Source organism: Eptesicus fuscus, chromosome 19 (genome assembly GCF_027574615.1).
Source record: "Eptesicus fuscus isolate TK198812 chromosome 19, DD_ASM_mEF_20220401, whole genome shotgun sequence".
NCBI lineage: Eukaryota > Metazoa > Chordata > Mammalia > Chiroptera > Vespertilionidae > Eptesicus > Eptesicus fuscus.
The window spans coordinates 45638843-45660679 of record NC_072491.1 but is presented as its reverse complement, the minus strand read 5'-3'; the positions used below and the strand labels follow the sequence as shown (position 1 = coordinate 45660679).

Sequence of the window (21837 nt, the reverse complement as noted above, 5' to 3'; positions counted from 1 at the left end):
CTGTCCTCCCAGCCTGCTCAGCTCCTGCAGACTCCTACCGAGGGCTTCTGTCATGGAGGCAGTCCAGCTCCTACTTAGGCTTCCTCTTTTGCTGCTGCCTTCGGTTTTCCCAGCATGACTCTCTTTTCCAAAGGGCCCTCCCGCCCCTTCTCAGGGTGTGCCCAGAGTGGGACCGTTCAGTTTGTCACTGTTGCTTCCGGCGATGTTTCGGGGTTCGTTTGCTCTAGGTCCCGCTTGTTCCTCTATCTGGCGGTTCAGGGTATGTGTATTTTATGACAAATTAAAATAACAATAAATTTACTGTGAAGTAACATTAAATAAATTGAAATAGAAAAAGAACAGAAAAAGCATCTTTAGAATACTTGCCTGTTATTAGTTGATATGTAATAGTCCTGTCTAATACAATTTTTTTGCAAGAATGGAAATTGCCAGATATGGTAGCCTCTAGCCACGTGTGACTATTGGAGCACTTGAAGTGCGTCCAACGAACTGATTTTTAAATTTTATTCACTTTTAATTTGTTTAAATTTAACGAGCCATATGTGGCTAGCGGCCACCATATTGGGCAGTGCGGACCTATAACACCATCTGAGTAAAAATGTTGTGCTTGCTTTCTACTTCCTTCTGGCCACATTATTGCCCCTCAACCCCTCCTGTAGAAATTCTAGAACTACTGCTGACCGTGGAGTCAAAGATCCGGTTTTAAATCCCGTGGGCAAGTTACTGAGTCTCTCTGAGCCTCATGTTCCCGTTCTGCAAAATGGGTCCGGTAAAGGACCCACCTTCTAGGTTTGTTGCAAGGGTTCTGAAAGGGGATAACGCTGGTGAGAGGGTTCATACGGTGCCTGGCGTACAGGCACCCACATGTTCGTTGCCCGTGTTATTCTGTCTTGTAGAATGAGGAGTGAAGAATTCTGACGTCTCAAAATCAGTGTAGTAATTATCTCCACCACTTCTTAGAGCAAACACTACCCCACCCCTCACCCAGCTGTATTTAGAGCTTGCAGTGAAGTTGCAGGAAATGGAGAAGTTGAGTTTTTTTTTTTTTTTTTTTTTTCTTGCTAAGTAAATTACTCCCCAGTTCATTATAACCTCATCTGGCTCAGCCAGGCCGCCTATTTGCATCTCCGTATTTGCAATCCCAGCGTCTGTATATAAAGGGAGGGAGAGGAGGATTGGGTGCCTGGCTGAGGTCCCCAGGGCGTTTAATGTTTAAAAAAAAATTTTTTTTAAAGAGATGTTTACACCAGGGTAAGGAGAGAGAGGGAGAGGGAGGAGCTGCTTGTGAAGACCAGCGTTTTCTGTCTCCGTATTTGAATCCTCCTTTTCTGGAGTGACCACCAGGAACAGTGGCCTTGTTTGCCTCTAGCCTGCCCTGGAGCAGCAGCTTCCTCCTGAAGCTTCTGTCCTTCCCAAGAGTTGGCCACATTCGGGCTCTTCCCAACTGCCGGCCTGCCTACTGGGGCCCCTGGCCTTAGCCTGGCTCTCAGGGAACCCTGGGACTCAGCCCCAGCTGAGTGGCCTGCTCCGTGCCCAGTGCTCTCCAGCCGGGGCTCCCTGGCTTCCTTGATCACATCCCGTTTGCCCCGGTAGAGCTTGGAGGGGCCTCTCTGCCCTTGTTGCCTCATGAAATCTTTCTCATCTTTCAAGGCCTCCCCAGAAAGTTGCATAATTTCTGGTCCCTCTTCTTCCCACCAAGTCAGGTAAGATACCCTCAGGGACTTGTCGCATTCTAGGGCGATTCTACCGTGTTTTCATGGCATTCCACCTTTAGGGGTTGCCCTTGGCCTTCGATGGCTGGCTCTGCCACTTCTGTGACTCCGGGCAAGTTACTCAGCCTGCCTGAGCCTTGATTTTCCTATCCCTGAAATGTGGGGAGAACAACTTCCCTCTTAAAGTTGTTGAGAAATAAATGAGAAAGTCTGTGTAAAGGGCTTAGCATGGAATAATGGCTAACTACGCCCTCTGTGTGTCTGAGCTACCCTGGTGATTTCTAGCGGGGTACCTGCGGAAAGCCGCACTCGGGTGTTTCAGCAAATACAAGAAACCTGTGTCTCCCCTTTACAGTGCAGTAGAGACGGGAGTGAAATGTTTTTTAAGCAAATAAATCATTGGAGGGAACACATTACATGTACAAATGGATGACGTGCCTGCTGTGTGCCAGGCACCGCTGGGCGGTGGAGGTGCAACTCTGGACAAGACACGCCGTCCTTACCTGAAGTGGTTTAGTCTGGGAGGGGAACACACAGGAGTTAGCAATCAGCGTGATCCGCACCACGGCAGGTGTCAGCGTGGAGTCCTGGGGAGGGGCTCTGATTCTCTCTCTCTCTCTCTCTCTTTTTTTTTTTTTTGCATTTTACTTTCTTTATTGATTAAGGTATTACATATTTGTCCTCATCCCCCCATTACCTTCCCAATCCCCCCCCCCCCACCACCCCACTCATGCCCTCAACCCCCCTGTTGTCTGTGTCCACTGGTTAGGCTTATATGCATGCATACCAGTCCTTTGGTTGATCTCTCTCCCTTACCCCCACCCTCCCCTACCTTCCCTCTGAGGTTTGACAGTCTGATCTGATTCTCATTTGGATCGGGGGACAGGGTCAGGGGAGGCTTTTGGTACAGGTGACACCCAAGCTGAGAGCCGAATATCAGCTCCCATCTCCCAAAAGCATTTACATGGCACAACCAGGCATGTTCTGGTGCTTTACAAGTAAAAACCTTTAATCCAACAACCCAGGGAGGTCGTTACTGCTTGCTTACCATTTCACAGATGAGGAAACTGAGGCGCAGAGAGGTTAGGCCATTTGCTCACGTTATCAAACTGGTAAGAGGCGCAGCTGGGATTTGAACCTAGGAAGTCCCACGCCAGTCTGTGCTCGTATCCACCAGGCTGCACTGTTTCTTACAGCATCGTATTTTAGGATTTCGTTTTCAGATTCTGTAATGGGTGTATTTCATGGATCTTTTGATGACTATTCTGTCTATACCTTTAGGAGTCAGGATGAGCCAGATAAAGCATAAAAAATCTAGGCTCTTCTCTGAGCTGCTTCAAGAAGCTCCAGGGGCCTCACTCTGCTGGAAGAGTTTGGAATTGTTGGGCAATTGACTCACCTGGCCAGTGTCTCTCACTTGTCAGCAGAGGGACGTCTGTGGGGAGTGGGTGGAGTGTGAGACCTAAGGGCTTGGCTGTCCACGGTGACAACCACATGACACATGTTTGTTTTGCTGGAGAAACCCCCTCCCATCAGGGTCCCCCCAGTAACCGCTGTGCACACACATGGCTGAGTGCTAAACAGGAAGGGGGGTATTTGCAGTAGGAGGCTGACCGGCCTTGAGATTAGTTCCCAGGGAGACAGACCTCACTCAGTTGCACATGAGAGGCCTGGCTTGCTGGAGCCTGGCTCCTGCAGCGGAGCAGCGGCCATTAAGGAAGTCTTTGAGTTTGGTTTAATGGTCGCTCTTTGTTTTGAAGTGATTGTTTACTGAACCTTCAAAGCCAGCTCTCCAGCAGGATGTGATCTGCGCCTGAATAATTGGATGAGGCACCCCAATAGGAAGCAAGTAGCGGGGAGCAGAGCCAGGAGTAGCTAGCTGATGGCCAAGCCTTTGGCATCTGAGCACTCGGAGGCGGGGCCGCGCCTGGAGGGACTGGAGCCATCTTGCAACCAGAAGTAGACCTGGGCAGGGGTCCCCTGGAACCTGTCCTCTTTGATGTCGGCCTGGCCTTAATTAGGGGCACCCTAATTAAGTCACCCAGGAGGAAGCTTCTTCCTAAAAATAAATTAGCAAATGTTTTGAGAGCATTTCATGAGGGATTACTTCTCAAAGATTATGCAAGATATATAAAGTTAATGGAAGACAGAGAAACTTTTCAGTTCAGTGAAAAACCAAAGTCACCCGTGGCCACTGGGTCGCAAAGTGGGTTACGTGCACACATTTTAGAGGAAGGCTGGTGCGGCCTCTGCTATGCCCGAAATTTCCCTTCTCTCTTTTCTCTTAGCTTCTCACTCTACTGCCTTTCTATACGTGTCATCATAAGCCACGGCGTGCTAGTTAGTGGCTGCGTGGCCTTGCATGGTTGGGTAGGTCTGCAGTCCATTCATTTAGTCGGCATGTATTTGAGGGCCCACTGTGTGACAGGTTTTCTGTTAAGGGCTAGGGATGCAGCAATAAATAAAATGGACAGAAAGCCCTGCCCTCCTGGGACTTACATTCTAGTGGAGTGGGTCAGACAAGCTGAGTAAGTCAGTCCCTTCTCATAGACCGGGAAGATTATGTGCAATGGGGAAAAATAAAGCAGGGGCAGTGTCGTTGTTTTTAAATAAGGGTGGTCAGGGAAGGCCTCACAGAGGAGGTGACCTGTGAGCAGAGCTTATGACGTGTGTAGATAGATATCAGAGGAAGAATGCTCCAGGCTAGGGAAGAGCATGTGCAAAGGCCCTGAGGTGAGAGCCAGTTCCATGCTGGTTTGTGTTGAGGCCGTGTCCAGGTTTTGATGAATTATAAGCAACACTGCAATGAATGTATCCTGGTCGCTACACATGGTTAGGATTTTGCTCTCCTCTAAATGAGCACCTCTATTTATTTTTACACTGTAAACTCTCCTAAGTCAGGGCGGTGTAATCAACGTGTCAGATCTCCCCTGGAGAGCAGTGGCCTGAGAGCACTGGGCACAGCTGGTGTGCTCTGCCGTATTTCACTAAACAGGACTTCCTCCTCACTCCCAGAACCTACCGCGGGCCGCTGGGAACGACACCAGAAACGGCGATGATTGTGTCACGTTGGCCTCAATTAATTGCTGTAGTCAGGTATGGACGTTTCCAGGCGTTTGGAACCCACTGCCAAATGCCTTTCGGAAAGTGAGTATCAGTGCACATTCCCACGTGTGAGTGCTCGTCACCGGGGATTACATCTCAAGGAGCATTAGGACGGAAATCGCTGAGGCTACAGCTTCCAGGCCTCAGAAGGACATGCATCTCACCCCGTGTGAAGACTCTCAGTCCTTGCTGTTTGTGATGTTAGTGAGCAGAGCGGGACTGTGTAAAATGCAGATCCCTGGGCCCATTCCCGCAGATCTGACCGTGTAGCTCTGAGGTGGGGCTCCGCTATCTGTAGGTCTAGCAGACATTCCCAGGTGAATGTGTGGTAGGTTGTGCTGAGGTTTTACCATGGGAAGGTGGTAGTGGGGGTGGCTCTTGGGCCACCGTGAGCCACCACGAGCCTCCTCTGCAGCTCATGAAGTGAGGAGGAGGGATCGTCTCACTCCGCCCACCAACCCCCACACTACACCTGCCTGGAGCGTGTTTCAGGTGAAAAAGTGACTCCTGTCTAAACGTTGCGTCACCTCCTCTACTTCCGTTTCTTTGCTAATTGTGTTTCTTTTGCAGGAATGCTTCCTCCCTTCCTTCTTTCTTCCTGTTTGCCAGGAAAATTCTTTTATCCTTTGAGACCTAGGGGAGGCATCACCCCCCCTCTCTGAAGCTTGCACCAACCACACCTTCCGTTACTTTATACTCGGGGCTCGGTGCCGTCTGAAGGCTTGGGGGTTGGTGGCTTACACGTTAGCGTTCCCTTATCTCTGTACGGCCTTCACCCCGCCGCCGGTCGCCTGAGCATAGCAGGTGCTCATTAATGTCCTAGTCAGGGTGGCTGGCATGGTTGGTTGACTCATGAAAACAGTCATCGCCACATTCGTTGAGTGCTAGTCGCCCTTCTCAGCACCCGCGCTATTTCACTTACTCTCCTTACCATCCTTTGAGGTGGGGACTCCATGGGCATCATTTACGGATACGTGAAGACAGGGCGGCACGGCTGGCTAGGTAACTTCCGTCACCCGGGGGTAGATCTGAAGTTGGGCAGTCAGACTCTGGAGCCACGCGTTTAAGCCCTAGACCGACCCCACGGGTCCCTGAAGACTCTGGGACGTGACTGCCCATCAGGCCCCTCTCTCCAGGCCAGAAGGACACCAGGGGGAAGACACCCAGCGCAGGGCAGCGACGGAGACGTGACCCACACACCTGGGCGCCATTCCCGCAGCCGGGTGGGGCTCGGGGTGCGGAGGAGGCTCTGTTTGGTGGAAGGTGGCAGAGCACACAGATGTGTGCACAGGGTGGGACCACCATTGCTCCCCGGGGTGGATTTGACAAGTCGCTCACACCACCGCTGCCTTGGGAGAGTTTCCACTTCCAAAGTGCGTAGAGGAGGGACCCAGGTGCTCACTGGGGAGGACAGAACCCCAGGCACATGTGGGCTTCCTCGAGGGTCCTGGGTGCTCTGCTTGTGTGTCTGCTCAGGGGGCTGGAGAGATCACCCCCAGGAAGAACTGCCCGGCCGGCGTGGCTCAGTGGGTGAGCATCGACCTGTGAACCAGGAGGTCAGGGTTTGATTATGTCAGGGCACATGCCTGGGTTGTGGGCTCGGTCCCCAGTGGGGGGGGGGGGGGGGGCATTCAGGAGGCAGCCAGTCAATGGTTCTCTCTTATCATTGATGTTTCTCTTTCCCTCTCCCTTTCCCTTCCTCTCTGAAATCAATAAAAAAATATATGGTTTTTTTTAAAAAAAGAACTGATTCCTACAAGGCAGAAGCAGTTGTGGAGTTGGGTGGGGGCCAGCCAGAGCGGGTGCTTCTAGGGAGAAGGGGGTGAGTGCAGGCGTGCGAACACGGAGTGATAACAGCAACACTTGACATTTTTATGGGGTATGCACGTCACCAAGTATTTTGCCTGGGTTCGTTCTCTCTCGTAGACCTGTATAAACAGGAATAAACAGCTGTAGCAGAAGCTCTGGACTCTGTCTAGTGGGACGAAGGTTAGAGGGGGTAGACAGGTACTTTTTACCGCGAGGAGGCCGAACGGGACACAGACGTCCTTACGGGCACTTGGGGAAGAGCGGCCAGCCCCCGGGCTAGGGCTTAGATTTCGAGTCCCCGGTTTCTAGCTGCGGAGGAGCACTACGTTCTGGGGGGATCCGTGGGACAGTTTTGTGTTCAGAGGAACTGGGCAGACGTAGGGAGCAGTTCATGAAGCAGATTAGGTGTGAGGGCACACCCTTCCCTGCCCTTCCGGAAGCGATGGGAGCCCGCCGGGCCTTAGCTTTCCGGGGAAGAGGGATGCGTTGAATGCCCGTGCGGCCTGCCCCCCCAGGGTTGCAGGGAACGCCCGTCGGCCCCGCAGGTCTATGTAAAGTGAGACGGTGTGCTGAACGATGACCGTGACATGCACTGGAACTCCTCGGTGGCTCCGGACGACTGTCTGAAATAATAGAGGACACACATGGCGGTAAAAATGGAGGTGGGGGCGGGTGGGGGAAGAGGAATTCGGAGAATGGAGAAGGAGAGGGATTCCATTTTTTAAGAAATGTCGACCAGGGCACACACCCCAGTTTTGCGAAAGTTGAAAGGTAGAACCAGAAGCCTTGTGGCAGCCACAGCACCCCAGAGGTGCCCCGGCGACTTCGCTGCGTCCGGGCTGGCGCTGTCGACATGGCTTTTCTGCGAGGGTGGGAGTGTTCTGCATCTGCACCGCCCAGGAGACTGAGCCCCTGGCACGTGTGGCTATGGAGCACTTGCGTGAGGTACTGAATGTTTAGTTCCCTTTCACTGTCCGTAATTCCAGTTTATGTAAGTCCATGTGGCCAGCGGCTCTTTTATTAGAAGACTAGGGGTAGACAGAGGGAATGATCCTTGGTAGAAAACTTAAAAAAATAACTACTACTTTGAAGATGCAGTTGACGTATTTGTTCTTTTTTATTTATTTGTTATTTATTTTTTAAAAATATATTTTATTGATTTTTTACAGAGAGGAAGAGAGAGGGATAGAGAGTTAGAAACATCAATGAGAGAGAAACATCAACCAGCTGCCTCCTGCACACCTCCTACTGGGGATGTGCCCGCAACCAAGGTACATGCCCTTGACCGGAATCGAACCTGGGACCTTTCAGTCCGCAGGCCGACGCTCCATCCACTGAGCCAAACGGGCCAGGGCTCTTTTTTATTTTTTTTATTGCAAGTGAAGACTACCCAGGGGATTCTGGGCCTGGAACCTCCTAACACAGGAGAAGGATGTCCTTGACTTAATTGGGGTGTTATGGTTACAAATGGGGCAGTTTGAAGGGTGGATGGGTGGAGGGAGCACCTTTTGTGGTTCAGTCTTCTTTTTCACAGGCATGTTACTGCTGGTGAGCTTGGGCACGTGGGCGAGGGTGGGCGTGCAAGGAAGCAACCATTGATTATCTCCAGGGCTGTCATCCACTTGATGGACAGGGATAATTAGTGGATCAGGCAAGCTCCAATCAGGGATGGTTTCTATGATGGATGGGCTTACCCAGTGCCTTTCATCTGAGGGTCCCGGGAGTCCTTCCTCTCGCAGGGTGGGGTGGGGAAGGGTGGGTTGGGGGACAAAGCTGTGACGGGCGTGCACGGGCCGTCCTTCATCCTGCACACCCGCTCTGGAGCCGGTGCTCCTGCCTTGCACTTAGGGCAGCGAGTGGTCCAGAGGCGCTGCTGTTTAGGTCAGAAGCTTCCTCTTGAAGCTGAGCTCTTCATTTCCCGAAAGTCTGAGCTCACCCAGGGGTGTGCCCAGAAGAAGGAGGGGAGGGATGCTGTGGGCTGCGCTCCTCACGCTCGCCCCGTGAGGTTCCCGCAGATCCACCGAGGGACCTGGGGGCCGCGGCAGCCCATGGGGATGCTCGGAACCACTGCCCCTTGTTCTGATGGAAGCAGGCTGGGTCCAGTGTCCACAGAAAACCCGAGGATGTGATAACATGACCCACAATCACAGCCCTGAGGACAGCAACTGTGAGCATTTCTAGTGAGTTCCTGTGAGACCTTTCTCTGCAAAGGACTTTTCTTTGTTTTTGTTTTCTTCTCCACTTGGTTGAGGGTCCTGACCGTTTCTAGGGTGACATTACAGCTCCCTCAGGGCATTGCCACTGTAACTGGGGGTGTGTGTTTAGGGACCCCCCCGCCCCCCGACACACATACTCTACTCTGTCTAGGCTCCTACAGGACCCCAGTGGGAAGCAGGGCCCAGCCTGCCTGCTGACTGGTTTTCTGTGGCCCTGAGGCTGCACCCCGAGGCTGGGGCTGTTCATCTCGCTGCTTCCGTTTCCCAGAATCCGGGTAGCACTTGGCCCACAAAGTTGGTCAGATCTGCGATCAAATTTCAGATTAGACCTTTCAGATTAGACCGTTTCCTTGGCTGTGAAATAATAGTAGTCCTTGCCTCATGGAGCAGTCAGCCTGTAATAAGAGTATCTATCCAGCTGTGCGTCTCAGTGTGGTCTGGGGACCACGGCGTCCCTCCAATTAAACACGCAACATCCGGGCCCCACCTCAACCCCAGGAATGAGAACCTGCGTTTTTACAAGATCCCCAGGTTCGAGGAATGTACCGGACACCTAGCAACCGTTTAGAAAATGGTGCTGCTCGATGATGGTGGCGACAGGGATGCTTGTCAAGGTGAAAAGAGGAGCTTGAGAGGTTACCTGTCCAGTCGCATACCCATGACGTCAGTTGTCATCAGCCATAACTACCGGGGAGCCAGCCTTTGTCCGGAACCTGTGGACGGGACAGAGGTCTTTGAGCTGGAACCCGATTCTCTATAGCCTGTGCCTGCTTATAGGCTGTGCCCGCTGGTCCCTAGTTTATTCTCGGCGAAGCCCAGACCTTCTTCCTGAGAGTCTCCTCCAACTCTCTGACGCCTCTGAAACCGCCCCTTCTCTACCACGCTCCTGTCCCGGCCATGTTCCCTGTGTGGCTGTGTGGTGTCTGATTCCCTCAGCTGTCCTCTGAAGTCCCGCTGTCACCGCGGGCTGGGCCGGGCTGGGCTGGGCAGGGCTGGGAGAGGCAGCTCGTGCATTATTTATGGCCCATGTTAACCAGCCCTGCCGATGAGTTAACACAGTTTATTCTTCTGCTCCGCGTGTGGGAGGCCATCCTGGGCTTCTGTTTGAGACAAAACAAAGCAAAACAGAACCCACGCCAGAATGGCCACTGGCTGAGTCCTGTGCCCCGCAGAAGGCCAGGGGCCTGCTCAGCCTCCAGGAGGGACAGGAGAAAGACGCAGGGCTGAGCCACAGCTCAACCTTGAGGGTGGGACGGGGAAGCCAACTCACATATTTCTTCAGGTGGCCACCACACTCTTGGGGAGTTGAAAGTTAGATAGGCCTTTCTCCTCAGAAGTAAAACAAGGACTTCCTTCTCCTCCCCACTGCCCAAGGCCCCAGGGTGCTGTCAGGCGTGGGACCCCTCAGCCAGCTCCTCTGTCACTGGGCTGGTTTGGGGAGTTTGTCACTCGCCATCTGAAAGAAGGCCCCGCCTAGCTTTCCTCTGCGTCCAATGGGTGGTAAGCTCTGGGCCTTGCCCTTGAAGGCTGCTCATGGTCCCCTTGTCCACCCGCCCATCTCCTGCTTCTCCCCAGCACAGCTGCTCCACTGCAGTGTCCTTGGGGCAGAGCCCGCATGAGTCCTTCCTGCCTCCCCGTCTTCCCTCTTCCTGGATCCTCTCTGGACTTCATTGGACCCTCTTGCTCAGGCCCTCTCTGCCTCCCTGCTGTCCATCTTACTGGAAATGCTTTTCTTCCTCCCTTTCTCAGTCCTCGAGTCCACCGTTCAGCGGGGAGACTCAGGCTCATAGATGGACGACTGTGTGATGTGGGAGAAGCAGGTGCATCTGAGAGCGCCTGGGAGAGGTGACATTTGAGCTGGGTGGTGACAGCTGAGCAGCAGCTCCCAGGACTGTTGAGTCCCCGCGGAGGTTAGGAGACGGCACAGCCATCGGGGGTGGTGTACGTGGTGAGGGAGGCAGAGTGCCCCTCGTGGCTGCAGGGCTGTGAGTTAGGGCCCGTCTGTAGGGAAGCCCATCTCTCGCTCCTTGTAGGACATGGGGCCGTCATGCAGCTCATTCAGCGAGTCCTCTCCATGCTTGTAAACAAACCCGCTTTCTCTTCCTGTTTCTGTAATCAGGGGCTTTTCCTTTCTCGCAAAACCCAGTGTGATCTGAGTTCTATGTCCAGCAAACCTGCCTACTCTCCTCTGCGAAGAAATGCAGGGGTCCCCGGGAGGAGAGTCTCTCTTCCCTTTGCCTGTGACTTTGGACTTGGCAGAAGCCGGGTGCTCAGTGGGAGTCTCATTTTTATTATTATTATTATTATTATTATTATCTGGGTCTGTCTGGAAAGTTAGGAAACCTTTATTTTATATGTTAAATATGTACAGTGTATTTTTTAAAAATATATTTTTAACAAATACCTTTATTGTTGAAAGTATTACATATGCCCCCCTCTTTCCCCACTGACCCTTCCAGCCTACGCCCGTCCCCCACCCCAGGCTTCACCACCCCATTGTCTGTGTCCATGGGGTATGCACATATGCACACAAGGTCTTTGGTTGATCATCTCCTATCCACCGCCCCCCCCCGCCCCTTCCCTCCGAGATTCCGCACTCTGTTCCATGCTTCCACGTCTCTGGATCCGCTCCGTTCATCAGTTTATTTTATTAATTAGATTCCACATATGAGTGAGATCATGTGATACTCGTCTTTCTCTGACTGGCTGATTTCACTTCGCATGACACTCTCCAGGCCCCTCCGCGCTGTCTGAAAAGTGTGGAAACCTGGGTGTGCTCTCCCGTGAGCCCCGCGGTGGGGTCTGTGTCGAGGCGGCCCCAGCTCGGGGACAGCCTTCCTAGAGAGTTCCTCAGATGCGATCCCGGGCAGAAACGTGGCCTCGGGAGAGGACTGGCGGGACTTCCTGGCGGGTGGGGTGCCGATGGAAAGATGAAGGACTGTATGGGACTTGCCTCCTAAAAGGGTCCTCAGGGCATACAGCGTCTCTACCTGCCAATTTCCTCTGAAATGTGAGTGTGCTTTCCTTTCCTAAGTCTGGGCGTCTAGAATAACCCCTGGCTTTGCCCTGTGACCTTTTCCCCAAGTCCCTTCTCCCTCCTCTCCCTCTCTCTTCCTCCACACTTTTGGGTTTTTGTAGCACAACTACTTTCAGGTGGGTAGAAACTTTGAAAGAAACTTGAAAAAAAAAAATGGAGCAACCCAAATCACCTTGCCTTTAAGCGTTAATAACATTTACACACTTAAAATTTTTTTTCTTACACAAGGAGGTTTTTGTCTTGTGTTCTTAGAAATTCCTTTTTTTTAGAACCCATTAAATTACAGGCTGCCTGCAAGAGGTGGGCCTGACACTTTGGAAGACTTCGGAGATCATTAAGACGGGAGAGAGCTGCTCTTGGCAGGCTTCTCGGGCTGCGTGGGTGTGCGTGGGCGAGAGCGGCGTGCTGCACCCCTTGACGAGAGCGGGGACCCTCCTTTGGTTGCTAATTTGGTAAAGACTGAAATGAGGCTCCAAGTGGGGGTTCGAAGGGGTGTGAGCAGTCATTTTCAGGAGCGTTCATCTCGCATTGGCGTGCTCTACCCGCCATGTACTCAGGAGCGGCAGAGACTCCGTCTGACACTGCACGCAGCCGCCTGGGCCTGTCTCTGCTGTGACTGGTGAACTCCGGGTGCCAAGCACAGTGTACCCGCGTACCGTTGGTTCTGTACTGAGGACGGAGAACGAGGGGTTCCCGCCTGGATGGACGGTCTGACTTAGAGAGTTGATGACTTCTCTCCCGACAGCCTGAGAAATGCTTGGATCAGTCCTCTCAACTGTGTGTTGAACACTTACGGAGCAGGTTAATGTCTGACCTCACTCATCCCTCACACCAGCCCAGGGAAGTAGTGACCGTCCCCATGCAGAGCTCCAGCGACTGCCTTGCCCACATTGCAAACGGGAGAGTGAAGATTCGGTCCAGGAGACTGAACTCCTGCACTGGGTTCTTCATTCCTTCCCTACATTCTTTCAGTGTTCCGTGATGTCAGTGTTCCGTGATGGTGATGGAATTGTTTTTTACTACTATTTATCATTAGAAGGAACAGGCCCTGAGAGGGTGAAATGACTTCATCCAGTCATTTTTTTAAAATATATTTTATTGATTTTTTTTACAGAAAGGAAGGGAGAGGGATAGAGAGTTAGAAACATCGATGAGAGAGAAACATCGATCAGCTGCCTCCTGCACACCTCCTACTGGGGATGTGCCCACAACCAAGGTACATGCCCTTGACCGGAATCGAACCCGGGACCCTTCAGTCCGCAGGCCGATGACGCTCTATCCACTGAGCCAAACCGGTGAGGGCCATTCAGTCATTTACTGGCAGGGTCCTGGCTAGAACTCAGGGCTCGATGCTTCCTGCTCAGGATTCTTGCCCCTGGTTCATCTCAGTGACCTTCGTCAGGGGCTCCCTGGATGGGAGTGGTTGGCGCTGGGGAGAGGAAGAGGTGGCTCTCACGTCCTTCTTTGTGTCGATGAGAGGTGATGCTAACTTTGGCTAGAAGTTGGTGGTCAGTGGGTCTGAACATGGGCTTTTCAAAAAGCTTCGTAGACTGCCTTGTGGGTCAGAAAGAGAGGGAATGGCTGTAATTGGTTGGTTGAACTCTTGCACTCTTAAGGATGCTCACTGATGCCTGTCTGGACAGGTCTCTACTGGCCAGCCAGTGGACTCTGATCTTGGCCCTCCACTCTCTCCTTACTTGGATGTGGGTGTAGAAGGGGTGTTCATACCTGGACTTGATCAGAAAATAGTAAGTATGGTAAGTGGGTCATTGGATTTCCCCACAATAAAAATGATACATGAGCTTATTAACAACAACAACAACAACTATGGACAGAGAGGAAAGTACAGACAAGAAAGCATTCCTTTGGTCCAAATCTTAACTCCCAGAAACAGTCCATTTTACTGTTTGGTAGATAATTTTCCAGATGTGTGCCTGCACGTTTTCAGACAGACTTGATTGCTAGAGAAAGGTATACATGGCACTTTTACAACAAGGTGCTTCATGCTCTGCGTGATATTTTCAAAATAAAAATATATTTAATTTCACTTTCATTTAACAGAAAAATTGAAACTGAAGTAATACCAAAGAAATTGCTAAACTCCAGAGAATTGTTTCTGCACCGAAAGAAATAAGTTTCTCAGATATTATTCCTCTAACGCGGTGGTTCTTAACCAGGGATGATTTTGCCCCTAAGCGGACACCTGGCATTGTCTGGACACACGTTGGTTGTCACGGCCAGCGGTATCTGTGAATGCCGCTGGCATCTAGTGAGTACAGGTCAAGGATGCTGCTGAACATCCTGTGATGGACAGCCCCTTCAAAAAAGAATGATCTGGCCCAAAATGTCATTAGTGGCAAGGTTGAGAAACTGCTGTAAGGGTAAGAAAAAGACTAGTAAAACCATTAGGAAGGTGAAATTATTAAGTTTTAGCTAAATTGCAGCTTCAGACTATTTTGATTGGGCCTCTGTATTGAAGGATGAGATGACTTGCTTCATGATATAGTTTCTCCCTCCTGCCCTTGACAACCACATCGAGAGGTGGCCTGTGTTGTCCTTAACATAGCATTTATATTCCGTCCTGCAACCACACACACCCAGGTGTTTAGTCTTAGTTCTATATTTAAATGATTCAATGCCAAACAACACTTCTGTAACCATGGTTTCCGCTTCTCTGCGTTTGTTTTGCATCGCCTGTTGGTTTGTTTTGCATCGCCTATTGGTTGGTTGGCTACTGATCTTAATGTAAATGTCATGAGCAGGTGCAGGGAGGTGTCAGACCCCGCTCTGGTTTCGCCCTGGCGGAATTGTACCTGCAGGTTTGAGCTCATGCCTGAGTATCTTGCTTAGAAAAAGGGTAGGGAGGGGAGCCCTGGCTGGTGTGGCTCTGTTAGTTGGGCATCGTTCCTTGCACCCAAAGGTTGCCATTTGGATTCCCGGTCAGGACACATGCTGGGGTTGCCGGCTCGATTCCCAGTAGGGGACGTGCAGGAGGCAGCTGATGGATGTTTCACTTTCATATCAATGTTTCTCTCTCTTTCCCTCTCTCTTCCTCTCTCTCTCTAAAGATCAATACAAAAAATAAAATAAAAATAAAATGAAGAATAGTAGGGAGACATGATGTTTTCCCAGGATGCTGTGGGGATGTGAAGCAGGGTCCCAGGTAAAGATGGAATTGAACTTGATGGGGGAAGGGGGGACTGAAAGAAGGAAAGCTATGGGTGAATGTGCTGGTTATCCTCAGTTCTTTGGAAAGACTTCCATGTGGAAGCTTGTGAGCAAGAGACTTTAAGGTTTGGATGGATTGTAAATTCAGGGTGCTGTTGTTTCCAGAAGCTCTAATTTGATCTTAAATTTTTTTATGTAATGACTTTTATTGTCTTTGTAAAAATGATACATGACCTTATTAAAAAAACAAACAAATGAAATCCAAACTATAGCCAGAGAGGAAAGTATGACCAAGAAAGCAACCCATTGGTCCAAATCTTAGCTCCCGGAAATAGTCCATTTTAATATTGGGTAGACAAATATTAAACTTAACTGTGAAGTTGCCCAGAAGGGTAGACTTAGGGCTGCATGGATATATAAGACAGGGTAGGAGATACAGGCTGCCACGGGAGGGTGATGGTTGAAGTGTGCTGGGGGCCACCTGTTGTACTTAGATGCTAGGTTCAAGCCATCAGCGGAGCAGCTATACTGTATTTATGTAACTTCCCAACCTTGAGATTCTGATAGTGCTTCCCAATGGGCCCCTGTCCCGGGAGGAGCCCCAGTCCCTCTGGTTCCCTCCTCCCTACCATCTGGAATAAGAGGGAGAACAGCCAGGGCCATGGCCAGGTGGAGGAAAAAGGAGCCTTTCCCAGGAAGTATATTCCCAGGATATGCACACTATTTAAGGTAGAGCCTTCACTATCCTGCACATCTTGAATGTGGACCCACCATCTATGGACTCAAAAAGGGATGCATCACCGTATGTATCAGATTCTGCCCAGCTTGTTCCAGCTGGTGTCTGTGGTGTTGACTCCATTACAGGACTGAGCACACTCTAAACCCATTCCGGGGCCAATACATTTATCTGTCACCTGGGTAATAGGCCAGACTGCATGGGAAGAGAGCTTACAAAGATGGTTCCTGTGGAATCGGGATTGGGTGCTGTGTTGTTGTCTGTCACGGCGTGACGTACTGATGGATGGCTTTGTTCTGTTGCAGGGGAGCTACCCAGTTTGGGAAGATTTCATAAACAAAGCGGGGAAACTGCAGTCCCAGCTTCGGTAAGTAGAAGCAGGTTTTCCCCAGGAAAATGGCAACGTCCTTACACAAAGGATGGAATGGGATGCCCCAACAGGCACATCTGAAATGAAACGCATCTGCTCTGCCTCCTCCACGGGAATTCTGAGAGTTAACTGGGGTACTATATGTAAAGTAATAATGGGCAGCCTTATAGAGCACTCACTATGTGCCAAGCATATGTTAACTTAATTAAATCTTAAAACCCCAAGAGCTAAGCACCGCTGTTTCCCCCATTATACTGATGAGGAAACTGAGTCATGGATAAGCTGGATAACTTACCCGAAGTCACACAGCTAGTAAATGACAGGGATTTGAACTTAAGGAGTTCAGCTCCAGAGTCCTTTCTGCTTATTGCCTATTCGTATAAAGAGTTTAAGACTCAGTCTTGACCATTATAGAATCCCATTTACATGAACTGTCTAGAAAAAGCAAATGTGTAGACACAGATGTCGGTTGGTGGTTGCCTGGGGCCAGGAATGGAAAGGGAGACTGATGACAAATGGACATGAGGGATTTTTTGGGGGGTGATGAAAATGTTCCTAAAATTGGATTGTTTTTGGTGGTTTCATAACTCTAAATTTACTAAAAAATCATTGAGTCGTGTACCTAAAAGGGGTGAATTTTTATGGTATACAAATTACGCCTAGTAAAGCTGCTTTAAAAAACCATAAGATTTAGTGCTGATAATGCTCTAAGGGGCTATTCTTATTGCTTCATCTTGTGCTTGTTCATATGTCATCTGATAAGAAATAGGAAATATATCAACATCTTCTTGCTAAAACTTTATGCCCATCAATCAGTGGGAAGAAGGGTTATTTTTGCACTTTGCTGGTGATCCATGAGGGATGGGACCTTCAAAAAGCAATCAGTTTCATGGCCCTTGTTCAGGGCATATGGGGATGACATAGTTGGTTTGGATGTGTGAGGATGGCATGATGCTCGTGGGCCTTTGCCTGTGGACCCAGGGGTTACTGCCCAGAGCTTTGGCCACAGGGCAGGACATGGCATGGCTCCCTGGAGGTCAGGAGCGAGGAACTCGGGAGAGGTGGGTCTTTTCCCCTTCATCCCTGCACCTTCCTGCCTGGGGGTTCCACCCATGAACCTGGGGTTTCCACCCATGAACCTGGGGTTTGCAGAGCCGTGAGTGGGCCTCCAGGCGGACAGTGGGCCCTGGAGTACGGCTCCTTCTCTAGTTGTCAAGTGCTTTCACATTTCTTTGCTTGAGAACTTCATTACTTTATGCTCCTCTACTCAGAATGCAGGCCCCTTCCCCTTGTTCGTTAGTTACATCGGCAGCCCACCCCCCTCCTCGGCCACTGTTACCATTTATTTCACATAGGTTAGCCTCCATCCTGGAGGTGTTCCGTAGTAAAACAATAAAACACTTAAGTTAACCTCTCCCCCGCCCCGCCCCGCCCCCTACGACACACACATACTTTTTCTTATCTGGCCTCATTTAACTGTCTGGCAAGCTTTCAAGATGGACCATGGAAAAGATTCCCTTTCCTTTTTACCGGTGAGGAAACCGAAGCTTCAAGTAATTAACTGATTCAACATACCAAGTAAGACTTAGAGCAATCTTATCACCACTGGTACAAAGTACATTTTGTATTTTTTGACAACACTTAGTCCTCCTGAGAGCAGGGACCATTTCTGCGTTTTGTCAAACCCCTAGCACCGGCTGAGGGCACGACAGGGGCCTCGCGCACCTGGAGTTGTTGTCTGTGTTTGAGAAAGGATGAAGAGAAGGCTGTAGAAGAGGCAAGTAGGCCTGGGAGCATTGAAACCCAAGAATCACTCCTTCCTGCCGCCCGGGGTTGCGTGTTTGTCCTGTCCGATCCGAGAGGCCTAAGAGGTCTCGTGACAACAGCAGATACTGAACTGTGACTCATTGGGAGCCGTGGTTAAAGCTCTGAATTCGTCACACTTGACCACCTCATTTTCCGTGGAGCCCTGATGATGGCTGATGCACAAGGCACCCCTACAGCGGGCTCATTAAATTTGGATGATCGGCATGGACTCGAATGAGAATAAATCCAGCCACTGTGTCAGATATTAATTGTGCGTCAGAATGAGCTATTTATAAATCCTAGGATGTTTGAGAAAGCTAACTTTTCCAGGGTTTGCATTGAATGTCAGATCTTTTAAAAATGCACTTCCAAGTGGGATTTTTGACATTTTGGTTTTGTTCTTATATGTCGTTTTTTAAAAAATTTGAGCAGAGCCTAGTTGGCGTGGCTCAGTGGTTGAGTGTCGACCTATGAACCAGGAGGTCACAGGTTGATCCCTGGTCAGGGCACATGCCTGGATTGCGGGCTTGGTCCCCAATGTGGGGTGTGCAGGAGGCAGCCCTGATCAATCATTCTCTCTTACCATTGTTGTTTCTATCTCTCTCCCCCTCTCCCTTCCTCTTTGAAATCAGTTATATAAAATTTGAGCGGAGTGGAAACTGTCAGGCCTCATTTTGAAGCTCGGCGCTCAGGGACGGTGCCCGGTGTTCCCGGAGACCACGCCGAGCGCCAGGAACCTTTTGTTTCGTAATAAAGACCATTTCTTTTCTGCGTCTCCGTTTTGAACTCTTTCCTTTTTCATCTTTATTTTCATCTCCTTCCTTCAGCAACCATTGCATTCATACACATGCTAAGTAAAGACTGGATTCGTATGTAAGATACTTAGAAATTATACCAGGCTGGAGCTCGATTGTAACGTGCACATCTTGGGGCTGGCTTGCTTGTTTGGGGGGATCCACCATCTGCTCTTCACGGAAGGACATCTCGGACCCCAGGTCCAGGAAGCAGGAGACCGCAGAGCGCTCAGCGCATCTTATAGTGCTCAAGGGCACGTGACGAATTCAAAATTATTTCCAGGCCAGCAAATGAGTGTAGTAACTTCTCCCTATTCTCAGCTGTTAGGAATTCAGAAGATGCAGTTGAGGTAGCCTTCTAAGGTTGGGAAACGATCTGTTTCACTGTAATTACGATTTAGGGGAAAAGTCACACAGCCAGGATCTCGACATGTAGTGGGACGAGCATGGGGCTGTGAGTCATGGGACTGGCTACCAGCCCCAGCTCTGGTCTGAACTTGGTTGGGAAGCCACCTTGTAGATGTGCTCTCCGTTTTCCCTTCTCTAAAACGAGCTACTTCAACTAGATGAGCTCTCGCTAAGATTCCTACTCTAAAATTAATTTTTACTGGTACCCTTGATAGTTTTCAAGGTTTTTCTTTTCGGTAGAAACACCTGTCTTCCCCTCCTTTGTGAAATTTTACCAGGTAACAATTGTATAGGACCAGGCGGAATGGGATGGGAGGAATGGCCGGCATTTATTGACTAGCGCCGAAGCAGCTGGGCGTTACTGGGCAGAGTTGGGAATAATGTGAGGAGGAGGGATGCCTCCTAAGAAAAAAGTGGGACCGCAAAGCAAAAGGTTGTCCTTGTCCAGCTGGCTGGGTTGTCCTGGGGGATCACGTGCAGCCCTCCGCAGAGGCTTTAGCCCTCGAGCGGTACTGACATTCCTCATGCCTGTGTCATCTGTTTGTGTTTTAGGACAACAGTAGTAGCAGCAGCTGCCTTCTTGGACGCCTTTCAGAAAGTGGCCGACATGGCTACCAACACACGTGGTAAGCAGATGGAGGGTGGCTCCTGGGCTCTTCCCCTGGGGCGGCTTCGGGGAGGAGCCATCGGAGCTGAGCTGACTCACACGTAAAATTTTGTTAACGCTCTGGGGTTCCACATATTACAAGCTTCAGAGTTCTCCACGGGACAGCGCACAGGAGAAGGAGGGAAAGCGGAGGGAAAGAGCCACCTTTCCTTTAGAAGAGGCGGGAGGTGGCTCGACGTGCTTCCCGGTCGCTTTCACCGAAGGGCTGGCTGCAGAGCCCCGAGCTGTGCGTTTGGGTGCAGTGCGTTTTCCCCTTTTCGCAAGGGTTGTCTCCAGGTTTTCCTCGTTCCCTTGGGGAACGGGAGGCAGGAAGGACGATGGGCAGGCCGTTTTTCTGGGTGCTGTAAAACAGGGAACCCTTGTGTAAGTGGTGTCCTATTGTTTTGTATTTGTGTCTCCCCCATATGACTTCTGCATGTCCAAACCCCCCAAAACATAGTGCTCAGAACATACTGTTTACAGAATGTATATTAAACCAAGGAACAAAAAGCCTTCGGAAATATTTTCATGGTTTCAGTGACCACTGAATCGTACAGAAGACACGTAAGGACACGTGAAAGTTATAAAGAAGAAAACGAATACTCCCGTACCCACCACCGTTGTTAGAAACACGCCATCAGCCCATCAGCCCTGACGGAGAAACGCTGTTCAGAGGGGCGTGCCTTCTCCTTCCCCCCCAGGCAGAGAAACATGCGTGTCTTTCAGGGTCCGCTCGTGCACTGACAGCCGCACGCTTGTTCTTGTCATTGTCAAGGTGACATTGGAAAATGTGGGTGTTGGGGTTGCTCCCAGTCACACGGGAGTTTGGCTTCTCTGATGCACGTGATGGGCACCTCCGGTGGGGTTCACCAGGCGCCCCCTTCCCATAGGGGCTCAGTGAACTGTTCGGGCGAGTTTGCAGCAAGCACACTTCTCATTCATTCCAGAAACCTGGAAACTGGTCCCATGTCAGACCCTGCCATGGGGCCACACACATCAGTGCATTGCTGTCCTGGCCCTGGAGGAGCTTGGAATTGAAAGGGGGAAATGCGATACGCGACTCGAGAATTTCAGTGTAGAAATACGTTTGCTGGGATGACAGTGGCAGAACAGCGTGCTGGGGGAATATGAAAAAGCGAGTAGTGGACTCAGCTCGGGGAGATGAGGGAGGTCTCCAGGGGAGGGAATGTTTCTCTTCATTTCCAAGATGCCCGCAGTGTTTCAGAAGGTTCCCTAGGAGAATGTGATGGCGGCCTCGGAGCAGTGGCGCCTTTGTCTGGTTTGCCGGCTTGATATGGGTCTTAACCACTGTGTTTTTTAGCCCTTTCAAAAAGGTATTACATAGTTTACATGTGTCCATGGTAGAAGCTAGGAAATATAAAGAAGAGAACATCGAAGCCAGCCTTCACCATTGTTAGTGTTTCTGGGTCTGTTTTATAGCATTTTCTTCTGTCTCACTGCTGCAGGAACTGGACTTGTCAGTTGTGTTGGTGTCTTTCTAGAACAGCCACCAGAATGTACCTTTTTTACAAAGTTGCTTTACTGCTTTAAAGAACTTAGATGTCTGGCATTGCATTTTCAAGGCTCTGTGATTGATAAGTTTTTATATTTTAATGTGTAATTATGGGATGGACCCTAAAGGATGAACGAGAGAGACATCCCCCGACTGTCTGTCATTTCCTGCAGTGGGAACCTGGCTGTTTGCGGAGGCTGCCCCCAGGGGGGTGCTCGGTGGGAAACGGGAGATCCTGCAAGTTCTCGTGGTTGAAGGGAGGAAAAGCAGAGCAATTATTTGTGGGAAAAGAAACCAGAATAAGCTCTCTGCGGGTGCGATGGAGGTAGAGTAGGAACTTAGAGGTGATGTATTGGACAAAAAACAAATAACATCACAGCGAACAGACTCACTCCGCCTTGATATATTTTTAATGTCTTTGATTTCTGGTCATTTTTAGCGATTCCAGAATATTCCCCATCTGGCCATGTGTAGGGGGCCAGGGGGAGAGGGGAGGGGCGGGGGTTGGGCTGCGGGG

At 50.4% G+C, this 21837-nt stretch overlaps 1 protein-coding gene across 3 annotated transcripts in view; it reads left to right on the top strand.

Annotated features, from left to right (window-relative positions):
* MTSS1 (MTSS I-BAR domain containing 1) overlaps positions 1 to 21837 on the top strand; it is a 149462-nt gene that overhangs the window by 8489 nt on the left and 119136 nt on the right. For all 3 annotated transcript variants that reach the window (XM_028147893.2, XM_008143278.3, XM_054708268.1), the window contains exons 2-3: positions 16089 to 16150; positions 19714 to 19787. In XM_028147893.2, the coding sequence (XP_028003694.1) occupies positions 16089 to 16150; positions 19714 to 19787 (136 nt within the window). The remainder of the gene's footprint in view (positions 1 to 16088; positions 16151 to 19713; positions 19788 to 21837) is intronic.